Source organism: Sapajus apella, unplaced genomic scaffold, assembly GCF_009761245.1.
Source record: "Sapajus apella isolate SASKATOON/1434 unplaced genomic scaffold, GSC_monkey_1.0 scaffold28, whole genome shotgun sequence".
NCBI lineage: Eukaryota > Metazoa > Chordata > Mammalia > Primates > Cebidae > Sapajus > Sapajus apella.
Genome location: NW_022436968.1, coordinates 54,454 through 69,242, shown reverse-complemented (window position 1 = coordinate 69,242; position 14,789 = coordinate 54,454). Strand labels below are relative to the sequence as shown.

Here is a 14,789-nt window from a genome sequence, read left to right as displayed (position 1 = left end):
TAATCCCAGCTACTCAGGAGGCTGAGGCAGGAGAATTGCCTGAACCCAGGAGGCGGAGGTTGCGGTGAGCCGAGATCGCGCCATTGCACTCCAGCCTGGGTAACATGAGTGAAACTCTGTCTCAAAAACAAAAAAAAAACCACACAAAAAAAAGAAGAGTCCAAAGTGTCAAATGTGGAAGGGAGCACTCGGGTGGGAAATAATATTTTTGCAATCATCACAGGAAAAACTGGATCAGGTAAGAATCATTAATGATTACTAAATCTGGGTTGGGGCTGGATTTTGATGAGGAATGGGATATTTTCATGGTGCTAAAGTATCTCCCCCACAGACTGATTATTAGTAACAAAGGGGAAAGTAGTTATTTACAGTGAGGAAATCAAGCAATACTTTTTTTCAGTGATCAGAATTAGTATCATCAATGAGGGACAAATGGCATCACGTGCCTACAGATGTGATCCTGAGCATACGTCACCACCTGTGGAATATGTTGGCTAAGAATGAATCACCTGAATCTAATCATGAGAAAACATCGAAAAAAAGAAACCCCAAAGTGAGAAATTTATTAATAAACAGAGGGGAAGTCCTAGCCAGAATAATTAGGCAAGAGAAAAAATAAAAGACATCCAAATAGGAAAAGAAGAGGTCAAACTACAGTATCTCTTTGCTGACAACATGATTCTATACATAGAAAACACCAAAGACTCTGCCAAAAGACTCCTAGAACTGATATCTTCAGTAAAGTTTCAGAATACAAAATAAATGTACAAAAATGAGCAGCATTTCCATACACTAATAATGTTCAAGCTGAGAGCCAAATCAAGAACACAATCCCATTTTAATAGCTGCCCCCAACCCCACACAATACCTGGGAACACATTTAACAAAGGAGGTGAAAAGTCTCTACAAGGAGAACCAGAAAACACTGCTGAAAGAAATCGCAGGTGACACAAATGGAAAAATACTCCACGTTCATGGATTGGAGGAATCAATACTGTTAAAATGGCCGTACTGCCCAAAGCAATATACACATTTAACATCATTCCTATCAAACCATCAATGTCATTTTTCACAGAATTAGAAAAAACTAGTTCTAGAATTCACACAGAACCAAAACAAAAGACAAAAAACAAACAAACAAACAAACAAAAAAAAAACAGGCTTGGATAGCCAAAACAATCCTAAGCAAAAAGAACAATAACAGAGGCATCATATTCCCCAACTTTAAATTATACTACAAGACTACAGTAACCAAAATAGCATGGTACTGGTTAAAAAAAGAAAGAAAAAGAAAGACAGACACATAGACCAATGAAAGAAAATAGAGAACCCAGAAATAAAGCTGCACACCTACAGCCATCTGCTCTTTGACAAAGCTGACAAAAATAAGCAATGGAGAAAAGACTCCCTATTCAATAAATGCTACTGGCATAGCTGGCTAGCCAGACGCAGAAGAATGAAACTGGATTCCTACATTTCATCATATTCAAAAATTAACTCAAAATGGATTAAAAACTTAAATGTAAAAACTCAAGCTATAAAAATCTTAGAAGAAATACTCTTCTTGAAATTGGCCTTAAAAAATAATTTTTGGCTAAGTCCTCAAAAGCAATTGCAACAAAAACAAACATTGACAAGTGGGACCTAATTAAACTAAAGAGCTTCTGCACAGCAAAAGAAACTATCAACAGAGTAAAAAGACAACCTTCAGAATGGGAGAAAATATTTGCAAACTATGCATCTGACAAAGGACTACCATCCAGATACTATAAGGAACTTAAACAATTCAGCAAGCAATAAACAAATGGGCAGAAGATATGAACAGACATTTCTCAAAAGAAGATATACAAGTGGCCAAGAAACATATAAAAACGTGTTTCACATCACTAATCATCAGAGAAATACAAATCAAAACCACCATGAGATCCCATCTTACACCAGTCAGAATGGCTATTACCAAAAAGTCAAAACACAATGGATGCTGGTGAGGCCACAGAGAAAAGATAATATACTGTTGGTAGGAATGTAAATTAATTTAGCCACTGGAGATTTCTCAAATAACTTAAAACACAACTACCATTCCACAAAACAATCCCATTACTGGGTGTATATCTGGAGAAGATAAATCATTCTACCCCAAAGACACATGAATTTGTATGTTCTCAGCACTAATGGCAATAGCAAAGGCACAGAATCAACCTTGATGTCCATCAATGATGGATTGGATTAAGAAAATGTAGCACTTATCCACTGTGGCATACTATGCAGCTATAAAAAAGAATGAAGTCATGCCCTTTGCAGCAACATGGATGCAGCTGGAGGCCATTATCCTAAGCTAATTAATGCAGGAACAGGAAACCAAATACTGCCTATTTTCACTTATAAGTGGGACCTAAACACTGGGCAAACACAGACCTAAAGAAGGAAACAACAGGTCAGGTGGCGTGGCTCACATCTGTAAGCCCAGCATTTTGGGAGACCAATTGAGGTCAGTTGGGAGATCAATTTGGGTCAGTTGTTTGAGATCAGCCTGGCCAACATGATGAAACCTGTCTCTACCAAAAAATACAAAAATTAGCCAGGTGTGGTAGTGTGCACCTGTAGTCCCGGCTACTCATGAGCTCGAGAGGTGGAGGTTGCAGTGAGCTGTGATTGAGCCACTGCACTCCAGCCTTGGCAACAGAGTTAGACCCTGTCTCAAAAAAAAAAAAAAAAAAAGGAAACAAGAGACACTGGAGACTACTAGAGGGTAAAGGGAGTGAGGGGGCAAGGGCTGAAAAACTGTTGGGTACTGTGCTCACTACCTGGGTGACAGGATCATTCATATCCCAAACATCAGTATCACTCGATATACCCATGTAACAAACCTGTAAATGTATCCCCTGAATCTAAAAATCTAAAATAAAAGTTGAAAGTATAAAAAAAATCCAAATTAAAAAACAGGGGGAGATGATATTAATCAGAGATATCAATGTCATAAAACACAAAGAAAGGCTGGGGAAATGTGCCAGATTAAAAGCAGCAAAAGAGATAAGGCAATTAAATATAATACTTAATACTAGACCAACACTGTCACAGATGGGGAAGATGCTCTAATGGACATTACTGCATCAACTGACAAAACTGGAACACAAATGATAGGTTCAATAACAGTGTATCCTTCTTAAACTTATTAAAAGTAATAACTGTACCAGGATAAGGTAATAGCCCCATTCTTATAAAATTTACACCAAAAAATTTAAGGATAAGGTGCTGTGATATATCTAACTTATCTAATTTACATGCACCTGGCATAGGGGTGGGGGAGGAATGGCGGGGGCAGGGGCGGAGACAGAGAGAGAGAGGAAGCACAAATGATAAAGCAAAAGGAATCAAATATTAACAGGAGATGAATATGGGTAAAAACGTGTATGGATGCTCCTTGTACTGTTGCTATTTATTTATCTAGAAACAGGGTCTTCTCACCCTGTCACCCAGGCTGGAGTACAGTGAGGTGATCATGACCCACTGCAGCCTTGAGTAGGTGGGACTACAGATATGTGCCACCAGGCCTGGCTAATTTTTACTTTTTTTAATAGAGCTAGGGGTCTCACTATATTGTCCAGGCTGATCACAAACTCCTGACCTCAAACAATCCTCTCGCCTCAGCCTCCCAAGGCACTGGAATTACAGGTGTGACCCATCATGCCTGGCTCTTGTACTATTTTTATACTTGCTACTTTTCTGAAAGATTAAAATTATTTCTAAATAAAAAGTTCAAACAAAAATTATGATGTGCTGTTTTGGCATTTAAAGAGCTTTTGGTTTGGGCTGTTTCATAAATTCCTGGACCTCTAATATATGTGACTACTGCTGGAGAGACCTTTTGATCTAGAAGAAAGGGAGGGTTTGAGTTAAATTTTACAAAGGCTCCATCCAGTCAATCATACGCAGAAATGCCCTCATCGCCCATCTGGGAGTAACCTGCTCTCTCTGGTCCTAATCAATGCAAAAGCTAGTCCTATGGCAGGTCTTAGAAGCTTAGGAGATGGTTTGACTTCGTTTTAAATATAGGCGCCCCGTGTTTTTTAGTACCCAAGACTTTTGTTTAGTGAAAGTACTACTTTATTTTTAATGTTTTCTTTTGATGTGCACTTAAAACAAATTCAGACATCAAGAGTGTGTACTTTTTAATAGCAAAAACTTACTAAGGTTCATAACCCCTCTTAAAAAGAAACTCTTCCATTTTTAATTACGGCAAAACACTGTGAACCAATTTTAGGTCACAGACATTCACATACACAATTCTAATCATGAAAGCAGTGGGTGGTTTCTCTGCTTGCCTGGTGATGCTAAATAAGACCCTTATGAGTCCCATCAATCAAGGAGTAAAATCATTTTGGCTCTCATTATAGTTATATGAAGGCAATATTTTTATGTTTTAATTTAGAGACATGGCTCCAAATAGCATAAGGCTCAGTTAATATCCTGAAACAAGATTCTCCAACCTTGCAGATTTGTACTGGGAATGGCTTACAGCTGACTTTCTAAATAGAAAGCTACATTATTAATGACACCCCATAAGATCTCAGCTAAGCAGGAATGAGGCTGGTGGTAAAATTAAAATAAAATATTAATAACATTGACTTCAGCACAGTCAATAATCAGTTATCAAAACCTACTGCACTGCAGTGCAGGAGCCTATTTAATTTTTAGTTTTACTCAGTGCACACATCCATGATCACCAGGGGCCACTTGAACTGCTTTACAGGGCCGAGGTAACAAGACTTAACCATTACTAACAGGCTTTTTGCAGCTGCCAAAGAACTCAGGGTCAGAGATCGGGTCCATGAGGTATGATCGAATGATATTAGCCCGTAAACCTTTTGGTGCTTCATTGGTCATTTTCACTCCATTCTGCAGTACTGACACAGGGAAATTTGGAGATGGGTAACTTGTCAGCCACATTCGGAAATCTGGATGTGTTGACTCTGGGCTTAACTCCTATAAGAAAATAGATATAAAAGGGTAAATAAAAGCCAAAGCAAATCTCAACAGCATACATATGAAGGATGAGTTGGAAGGGAGAGGAAGCATTTTACAAAGTAGAAACGTAACTGCTGCAATTTTCAGCAAAAGCCTTAAAATCTGATTCTGCTTCTAAAAAAATATGCGTTGTTGAAAAGGCCCAGGGTGTTGTCATTCTCCTTGGTAACATTGACTCATATGACTATAAAGTTTACAAAAGTGTTATATAATTCAGAGTTGGTCAAAATAACTAAGACATTCCGAAAACTCTTGTATGTGCACTGATGTTGCTGAAATATTTACAGAAATAATTCTCTGCCCCAGAGATAGATTAAGCCTAATCCATTTTTCTTGCTGTAGCCAGGTTGTGCGAATAATCAAGGCACTCAGAGAAGTCAATATTAAGCCAAGCAGAGATTAGATGAGAGAGAATTTTAAAGGGTGAGAAAAACTCAGATAGTCTGAAACATCAAAACTTATCACTAACCACTATATTTATTCAAGGGGATGGTCACACCTGGACTGTGAAGGGTAACAGAACACTCAGCACCATCGCAAGGCCTTATGGGGCCTAGGAAAAATTATCATGGACTTTTGCCTCCCTTCGGGTCCAGTCCCACTTCCTACTGCTACCTTCCCCAGTCATCCATGTCAGTAGTATCTATATTTCTTGAAATGGCAAATCTATACTGGTAAAAAAAAAAAAAAACAAACCTGAGCATTCCTGTGGTGAAGGGGTGGATGAAGAAGAAAGCATAGGTGTCTATGTTTTTACATAACAGTATGGTAGGTGAAAGCATATTCTTTTTCTCCTAGCAGCTGCCCTATGGCCTAGTGACTTCAGTAACATGATTAACAGGACTCTGGTCCAATTCTTCAGGGACAGATTTCTCTCCTACAGGACTCTGTGATGGGTATATATGATATGATTCAACAGGTCATGAGAATGGTCTGGAGACGGAAGGAGCATAAGCAGACAAGCACAAATTTAAAACCTCTGATAGGCCAGGCAAGGTGACTCATGTCTGTAATCCCAGCAGTTTGGGAGGCCAAGGTGGGTGGATCACCTGAGCTCAGGAGTTCGAGACCAGTCCGACCAACATGGTGAAATCCTGCCTCTACTCAAAATACAAAAAATTAGCCGGCCATGGTGGCAGGCACCTGTAATCCCAGCTACTCAGGAGGCGGAGGCACCAGAATTACTTGAACCTGGGAGGCAGAGGTTGCAGTGAGCTGAGATCACGCCATTGCACTACTCCAGCCTGGGTGACAGAGTGAGACTTCACCTCAAAAACAAAACAAAACAAAACAAAACAAAACAAACAAACAAACAAACCACTTCTGATATAAGGCCTGAAGTATGAGGAGATGTTGTAAGGCAAATGATAAAAAAAAAACAGTTTTTCAGGCAAAAATTATATTCACTATGATGACCTATATTCTTAAGAAAGTGTGCTCAACCAATAAAAGTGAAAGTTCAAAAGGCTGGAGCAGGGAAGTCACAATGGAAAGTGGCTTGAGAAGAAACTTGAGAAGCAGGCCAAGATCCGGTCCTGAAGGGTGCTGTAGGTCATGTTGGGGGTTTGAACTTTGTCTTGCATGCCTTGGGAGGCCACTGAAAATTGTCAGGCAGTGAAGCAATATCCATTCACTAATTCAATAAGTATCTACTGATTGTATCCTATGGGTGTCACTGTTCATGGTGCTGGAGGGAAAGCAGAGGATACAACAGATAAAGGCAAAGTCATTGTCTTAATGGTGCTTACATTGTAGTGGGAGACACGGGCAGAACAAAGTGGCGCTAAGTGACATAAAGAAAAAACAAAGCCAGATGGGCGGACGGTTCAAGTTCTATCATCGCCCTGGTTATTTGGAAGGGAGTTAGGAATGGACTACAGTCATGGGTAATTCCAGAGGATTCATTTTCTCTGTGTTTGATGAGATCAAGCGCTAGGCTTTCTGTTTACTCAGTTGAGCTGCATGCAGTGTTTTTCCTGGAATTTCTGCCCACCAGAACAGCGATGTCCCATGACTCACTGCAAGGAGGGTGGGAGCAGTACCCTTCTGGTTTCAGATTTATCTACTGTGGCAGGGTAACTGGCCAAGTGGGAGAGAAGTGGGTGAAAGAAAAGTGACATTCTGAAATCTCTGAGCTTAGAGTGGCCACATGAATTTCACCTTGAACAGTCCTCCTTGGTTGCTTTAGGCCACTGTTAGAAAAAGTAAGTTAGTATATATCTACTCTGTGGTTTACTCTCCTCCTTGAGCCTGCTCCTCGAGACTGAGGATATTTCCATCTCACTGGATAAGCCCTGGTCCCTTTAAGAGGGATTTGCTCAGGGCTGGCAATGTGCTCACCTCTGTTCCTCCAGATCTGGTTCTCAATGTGAGCCCATCTCTCCTTAATCCTGCCAAGGCAGTAACCTGCAATCCCTCCAGATTTGAGAGGAACGGAGCTACCTGAATGTTATATACATTACTAATTAGATTCACAGAATACAATCTAATAAGTATAAACTTGCAAGTTTACCTCACAGACTTTCTCAAGGGTTGGCATCCAAGAGGTGGCAAGGTGACAATTCTGAAGAACCACCCATGTTCCTTCCTTGACAGCTTTTTCTAACATCTTCATAGCAATGGGCCCTTGGCCTTGACCAAGAGATAAAGAGCTAAGTTTTGATCCCCCATACCCCTGTGTACAAGAACAGTAAAGATGTTATTTAAAATCACATTTTAAGAAACATCAATAGTTATTTTTTAAAATGTTAACATTAACTGTACTAAAATTTAATTAGGTTGCATTTCTCCAAAAGTGAAACACATGCATCCCTAAAAAACTCTCATTGACCAGGAATCTTATAAACACTTAGATAAAAAGCAAGTCAATTCATGTAGGAAATAGTCATGGCAATACACGGAAAATTCTGTATAGTCTTCGGTTGTTGACAGAAGAAATAGAAAGAATAAATTAAATAGACTTTTAACATAAGGAGGAGATGAAAGGGACTGGCTGTCTTGCAGCAACTTCTAAAATCCAAACCTGAAAAGAAAACTATTAAGAGACAGATGAACTTGTCCTGTTTTCTCCAGATCTTTGAATAAGTATATTTTAATTTGGCTACTGTAAAAAGAGAATTTAAAAAATTGCCACTGATTCCATGTCAGTTTCTTTAGAGAATTCTGTGGGAATGTTTTCCTGTATTCAGTCTACTGTATTCCTACTCATCTATGGCTTCTGGGTCTCCTTTCTGGGGTAGTTATCACCAGCCTGCCCCTTTAGAAGAGGCCTGGGTATGGAAGAGTGGGATCTCAGCCCCTCCCGAATGCCCAACGCTTATTGTCATTTGCTGGCAGAAGCAGCAGAAAACAAAGCGGAGCTAGATCCTGCTGTTTCTGGGAGAAGAGCAGACAGCGAGTGAAGAGAATTCATGGAGCAGGACCCACATAGGAGCCAGAGAATAATCACATGTATAATGTGAGGAGAGATATAAAGAGTAACTAGGAAGGGCTCGAACAGTCACCAAGCTCGTGTTAATTAGGAGCAATGAGTTCTACATAAAAGTGAACACCTCTACCACTCCCACTGTACTCCTACCCACCGTTGCTCTTCCTGGACTTTCAATAGCCAGCCCCCTTACTATGACCTCCTTCCATTCTGCACCACTCAAATAAATTCTTCAGGTTCCAAATAGGATGAACTGTTTACATTACAGGTCAGATCATGTCAGTATGTTGCTTAAAACCCTACTCCTCCATCTTCCCATCTCACTCGATGTCCTTCATATAGCCTACAGAGACCCTACGTGATCTGGTCCTTCACATATCTCACACCTCATCTCCTCAATCACCAGAGCCAGGTTCCAGCACTTCTTTAATAAACAGTAAATGCTAAGCTAAGCCATCTATTCTTCTGTATATAAGAATTACAATCATGCAAGAAATATACAATTCAAAAATCCGGAGGAAATAGGACAAGTTCACCTATTTATAATTTTCTTTTCAGCTTTGGATTTTAGAAGTCGCTGCAAGACAGCCAGTCCTTTTATCTCCCCTTTAAGTTAAAATTCTTAAATTTTTCTGATGCTTTAAATCAATTTTTTTGGCCTTGTAAAGAGTATTTTGACCTCTCAGCTATGCGGCCTTTGAGGAGCTACTCAACCTCTCCATACTTTATAGTGTTCCCACATGTAAAACAGAGATGCCACCATCCACCTTATGCGGTTTTAGTAAAAATTAAAAGAGCAACCATATAAAACAAGGTCTAGCAAAGTCAACAGTATACATTAGGCACTCAATGCAAGTGGTGGTGGTGGTTTTAGAAATATCAGTAGAATTACCGCATCCTGTTGTTTTAATTGTACCAAATCAGAAAAAATTTCAACTCAGGAAATGTCCAATCAGCTGTTTATCATCATTTTCTTGTTCTAGATCTTATAATGTGAGAACATTTTTACGGAATTCATTTGAATATTTTTTAAAGACAAGGCATGTAAATAGTAGAACATATTTTAATCTAATACAGTGACCATAATGTACAATTGTTCGAGAAAGTCAAAGAAGGTCCCCCTTTAAAGAGTGGCAGAGAGGTGGGATCAGAAAAGATTTACCCCTGTGGTCACTGTCTAGACTTGAATTTATTAAATCAACCCAAGTTCATACACTGGTGTAAACAATGCCAAAGAGTTCCCTGTCCCCCCACCCCAAATAAAAGCAAATGCCCCTTAAATCCCAATTCTAGTTTTAGTTAAATTTTAATTTGGATAAGGAGGTCTTTTTAACATCAGTGCTGCCATTTAAGTATAGTTTTCTTGGGATTCTGTCAACCTCTGGACCCTTAAGCCTTTCAAAGGCTCAGTGACAAACTTCTACCTTTTCCTCATCCTTAAGATTCCAATTATAAGCAAGTATTGCTTTTTAAAAGTAATACCCAATAACACCATCTATTGTAAGGTACCTGGTCATCAGCAAATTTTAGAAGGGCAGCCATGGGATCTGCTCCAGGAGAGAGCACGAAAATCAGTGGTGCACAGCAGTTACTATCTCCAAATGCCTTGGCTAAATCAAAGGGGGGTGGTTCAATGAATGCACGCCCCAATCTGTTGATTATAAATTCCTGCAACATTGGAATAACCTAGAAAGAGACAAGAATATATTTGGAAGAATATTAAAAATCTGCCTAAAACCATTAAAAGTTTAGATTCAAAGGTGTTTTAAAACAAAGTACTCTAACTCTATGAGTTTAGGTATTCATTAATGGGGGGTAGTCCAAGGCATCAACATTCATATAAATGCCACTGAGATAGGAAATATTATCAAATATTTAGATAATAAAAGGTTGGTGTAATTGACACAAATATTCAAAGGCTTTTTTTCCCTCTTGAAACGAATGTCCAAGACAAAGCAGTTGAAGAAGAAACCTGAACTCTTAAGTTATAAAACACTAATTATGTTTTAAAAGTTCACAACTCAAAGGTAGAAATTTTAGTGTAAGTTACGCAAAATTTCTCACACATCAAGAAATAATTGATGTCAGTGGGGAAAAGAACAAGGAAAGGAAGAGCTCTGTGCAAGAGAAATAAGCCATGCACCCAAGAAACCAAGTAAAACCATGTTGTATAGACTTTCTGATAGCATGCCTGAGAATTTTCTGGGAGCCTGTTTGAGAAACGCAGAACTCTGCAGCTTGGTGTCTCTGCTAATTGGTCCTTTTCAGGCCTAACACGGGAGTGGAATTGCATTAATCAGTGTGACTGATGTACAGCCTTCAGGTACAACATTCCTGCTTTCTGAAGAAGGGTCTATATCAAGCCACTTATGAGGATCCACCCTCGTGACCCACACACCTCCCATTAGGCCTCGCCTCCCAACACCACATTTGGGATTAAATTTCAAGGTGAGTTTTGGTGGGGACAAACTCAAAGCACACCAATAATTAAACAAACTGGGTTCATCATGTTGTCTACCTGTATACTTGCAGCTGCTATTTATTTTCAAAGTGAATAAAAATTCCAATCATGGCAAGTGGATGTGCACTAGAAGATCTATAGTTATTACTCTACAGTAGCCACTTTAAAGAAGTTATTTGGTTTTTCAATACTCTAACACAAAACTGTTAATTCAGCTTGGTTGTTTTCTACAGCAAAGCAAGGAAGACCTAAAAATGTTTATCCCTGAACAGGGGATTAAATGCTATATTAGTAAAATGTAAGGGATCTTTTGCAACTTCACTTTTCAAGGACGCATCTGCAATGCTTCTGATAAAGTCAAGCAGGGGACATTGTCACCTGGCCCCCATGTTCATGCCTCACATCAAACAAATATTTTGACACCTTCATCAAGTATGGCAAAAATTGAAACAGTGTTGTTAATGACTCAGCATAAAACTATTTCATTTTCCTGGAGAAAAATCAATTGATACCTATTTTCACTCATAAAAAAAAAACTCTAAGTGAAAGGGAAAAGTAAATCTAGGAACAAAATACAGGAGAAAATGTGGGAAAGAAGAATGCACTCGTGTCTCAATTTTCTCCTTTGCTTTTTTCAAATCTATACTCCCTTTACTATTATGCTTTTCTTTTCCCATATCCAGTACTGTGCTGACAAAACAAACTGAATGAGTTGAAAAATGAGTTGCTATAAAGTCAAGACACCCTCTGGGTGTCTGCTTCCCCTTTGACCTTCTGCCATGCTGTGACATTGCACAAAAGCCCTCACCAGAAGCTAAGCAGATGCTGGTGCCATGCTTCTTGCACTTTTCAGCCTGTACAATCATGAGTTACTAATCTCTCTTCTGTGTAAATCACGAAGCCTTAGGTTGTCTGTTACAGCAACACAAAACAGACTAAGAAAATTGTCTAGTTTCAATTTGTCTTCTAACTATTAACTACCAAATGTATGCTTTTTCCTGCTCTGAAATATATACATATGCACAAAAATTGTCATAAATATTTGTCGTTCATTTCTTAATCACAAACTCTTGCAAATGAATTGATTCCCCCTTCACAGAATATTGTGAACACTACCTTACAGTTTAAAACTAAACTCCTAGTAGACAAGCGGCTATGAGGGCATACCAATTTCAGAAGGGAACAGTGCTATCTTGAGAGAAGGAGTAATGGAAAGATTTTTTGAAGGCTCCAGGATCACCCTGACTGAATAGCTGCTCAGATACAAGAATGGAATTGTGTGTATATACAGCACACCAAATGAGAACTCCACCAGCCTGCAACTTTTCTCAACTTGAAACAAACTGCAGGAGCAATGTGCAGGTGCCAAGTATCTCAAAAAGGTGGTCTACTCTGGAAAACACTGCAAGTATCTCCAAACTTTGACTTTATAGTGTACGGAACATTTATTTACACAAGATCTGTAAGTAAAAATACTTGACATGTCACAATGCCTTTTAAAAAGTGTCAGTCCCAGTGCATGTGTGACTGAGGGACTGAGGGGGTTAGGGTAGGGAGCTGAGAGCCAATGGAGGAATATCTATGTTAGAGATGAGAGTTTTTTAACCCCTCCCAATATTTCTCTAAATTCATTCAAATATGGAAAAGGTATAGATGCACAACAACACATTTATTGATGCCTGATAGCATGGACCGACCTAACAGGATGACTTAAATACTGTTTGTGCACAATAAACATCTGTTGAATGAATACATTGATAAAAAGCTTGGGATGCCTATTTCTGTGAAGGTGGGGTTCTAATTACAAATACGTAAAACAAAAATCACAGGATAATTAATTCATCTATACATAAAGTTTCATTTATAGGTAAGTTATTTTATGTTTCAGGTTTTTTTTTTTTTTTTTTTTTTTCCTTCTTTAAAATCTGTATAAATTTCAGCCAGGCACAGTGGTTCAGGCCTGTGATCCCAGCACTTTGGGAGCCTGAGGTGGGCAGATCCACCTGAGGAATTCAAGACCAGCCTGACAACATGGTGAAACCCCAACTCTACTAAAAATACAAAAAAATTAGCCAAGTGTGGTGGCGCATGCCTGTAATCCCAGCTATTTGGGAAGCTGAGGCATCCCAACTATTGCTTGAACCTGGGAGGCAGAGATTGTTAGTGAGCCAAGATTGTGCCATTTCACTCCAGCCTGAGCAACAACAGAGAAACTCCGTCTCAAAAAAAATTTAAAAAATTATCTCAGCTACCCAGGAGGCCAAGACATGAGAATCGCTTGAACCCAGGAGATGGAGATTGCAGTGAGAGGAGATGGTGTCACTTCACTCCAGCCTGGGGGAAAGAGGGACTCTGTCTCAAAACAAAAACAAAAAAACAAAAACTTTGTATAAATTTATGGGGTGCAAGCGTAATTTTTTTTATGTGCATAGATTGTGTTGTGGTGAAGTCAGGGCTTTTAGGGTATCTGTTGCCCAGATAATGTCTACTGTACCCCTTAAGTAATCTCTGGTCATCCACTCCGGCACCCCCTTTACCCGTCTGAGTCTCCACTGTTTATCATTCTACACTCTATATCCGGATATACACGTTATTTAACTCTTACTCATAAGTGAGAACATTCAGTATTTGTCTTCTGTGCCTGAGTTATTTTACATAAGATAAATATTTCAGATACTTTGAATGATCACAGATGTCAAACTTATTGCAGGAAGATGAAAAATATCCTAATTGTCTGTCCCAGGCCTTGGTCTTGCCCTTTTGCTTATTATCATTTTCCTATAGCTGGTCTTTTCTCACTAGATTAAAAAAACAAAAAACAAAAAAACCCACTTTTTTCATAATCTGTTTCCTCCCAAGGCTAACTTCACAAAATTATAGTTTTGCAAACAAAATAAAAAGAGCACGGGAACTGCATGGTTCTACTTGTAGTAAGTTTCAATTATAAATGGCCTCACTTCAGTGAGTGGTTCAAACTGGTGTTAGTCACAAATGTGTCTGGCAGAGTGAAGTGATTCTTCTGTCAGCACTGGAGGATCTAGGTGGGGTGCTCACCTGAGAGTGATCAGAGACAAACTGCAGTGTTGCAGTCGTAATATTAAAGCTGAACAAAACTTACTTGCTCTCAAGACTGAACTGTAACTCCCCTGGTAAAGGAAGCTGTGTAAGCTATTGGGCTTGCAAGACAACAGAATTGGGTTTGCCTCTTCAATCTGATTATGCCAGCATTAGGTTTGTAAAACGAAATCTGTCAGTATCAAAAAATTACAGACTAATCTAGGCAACCATCTTCCCAAAGGCAGGAAAGAAGTTTGTGGTCTTCTATGTATGTTTTGCTATTTATTGCAAGTTCCTACCGGATTTATCTGAGGTCAGAGAAACATACTAACTTATATTTGACAAGTTTCTTATTGAAAGCTGATTAATGTGCTGTTTGTTTACCATTTAGAAGATAGAACTGTGGCCCAAAGCTCTTCATTTTGTAAATGGACCCAAAACGTTCTGCACCTCAGTATTTAACCATTTGATATGTTTCTTTTGTCAATAAAACACTTTAAACTATTACATTCTAAAGGAAAGTGTAAGCCCATCTCATTTTTTTTTTTTTTTTTTTTTTTTACTGGTGATTTAGTGAGAATCTTTGTATTTTTCCAAACTGGAGCAGCGGAATTGTGTTTCAAAAGTTCACAACTCAAAAGTAGAAATTTAAGTGTAAGTTAGGCAAAATTTCCCACAACATCAAGAAAGAACTGATGTCAGTATGGAAATCATTTTTGTGGCTTCTTACCACTGAGTGGGGCTGGTTTTGAAGGGAGAGGGGGAAAAGGAGACCCCCCTAAAATTGAGCTCATGGAACATACTATAAACTAGAGATCA

The 14,789-nt window shown here is 38.9% G+C and overlaps 1 protein-coding gene across 4 annotated transcripts in view; it reads right to left on the bottom strand.

Annotated features, from left to right (window-relative positions):
• LOC116560993 (dynein heavy chain 7, axonemal) overlaps positions 1-14,789 on the bottom strand; it is a 107,691-nt gene that overhangs the window by 43,151 nt on the left and 49,751 nt on the right. For all 4 annotated transcript variants that reach the window (XM_032292579.1, XM_032292577.1, XM_032292578.1 and 1 more), the window contains exons 13-15: positions 9,962-10,138; positions 7,538-7,699; positions 4,783-4,983 (exon numbers count right to left, since the gene is read on the bottom strand). In XM_032292579.1, the coding sequence (XP_032148470.1) occupies positions 4,783-4,983; positions 7,538-7,699; positions 9,962-10,138 (540 nt within the window). The remainder of the gene's footprint in view (positions 1-4,782; positions 4,984-7,537; positions 7,700-9,961; positions 10,139-14,789) is intronic.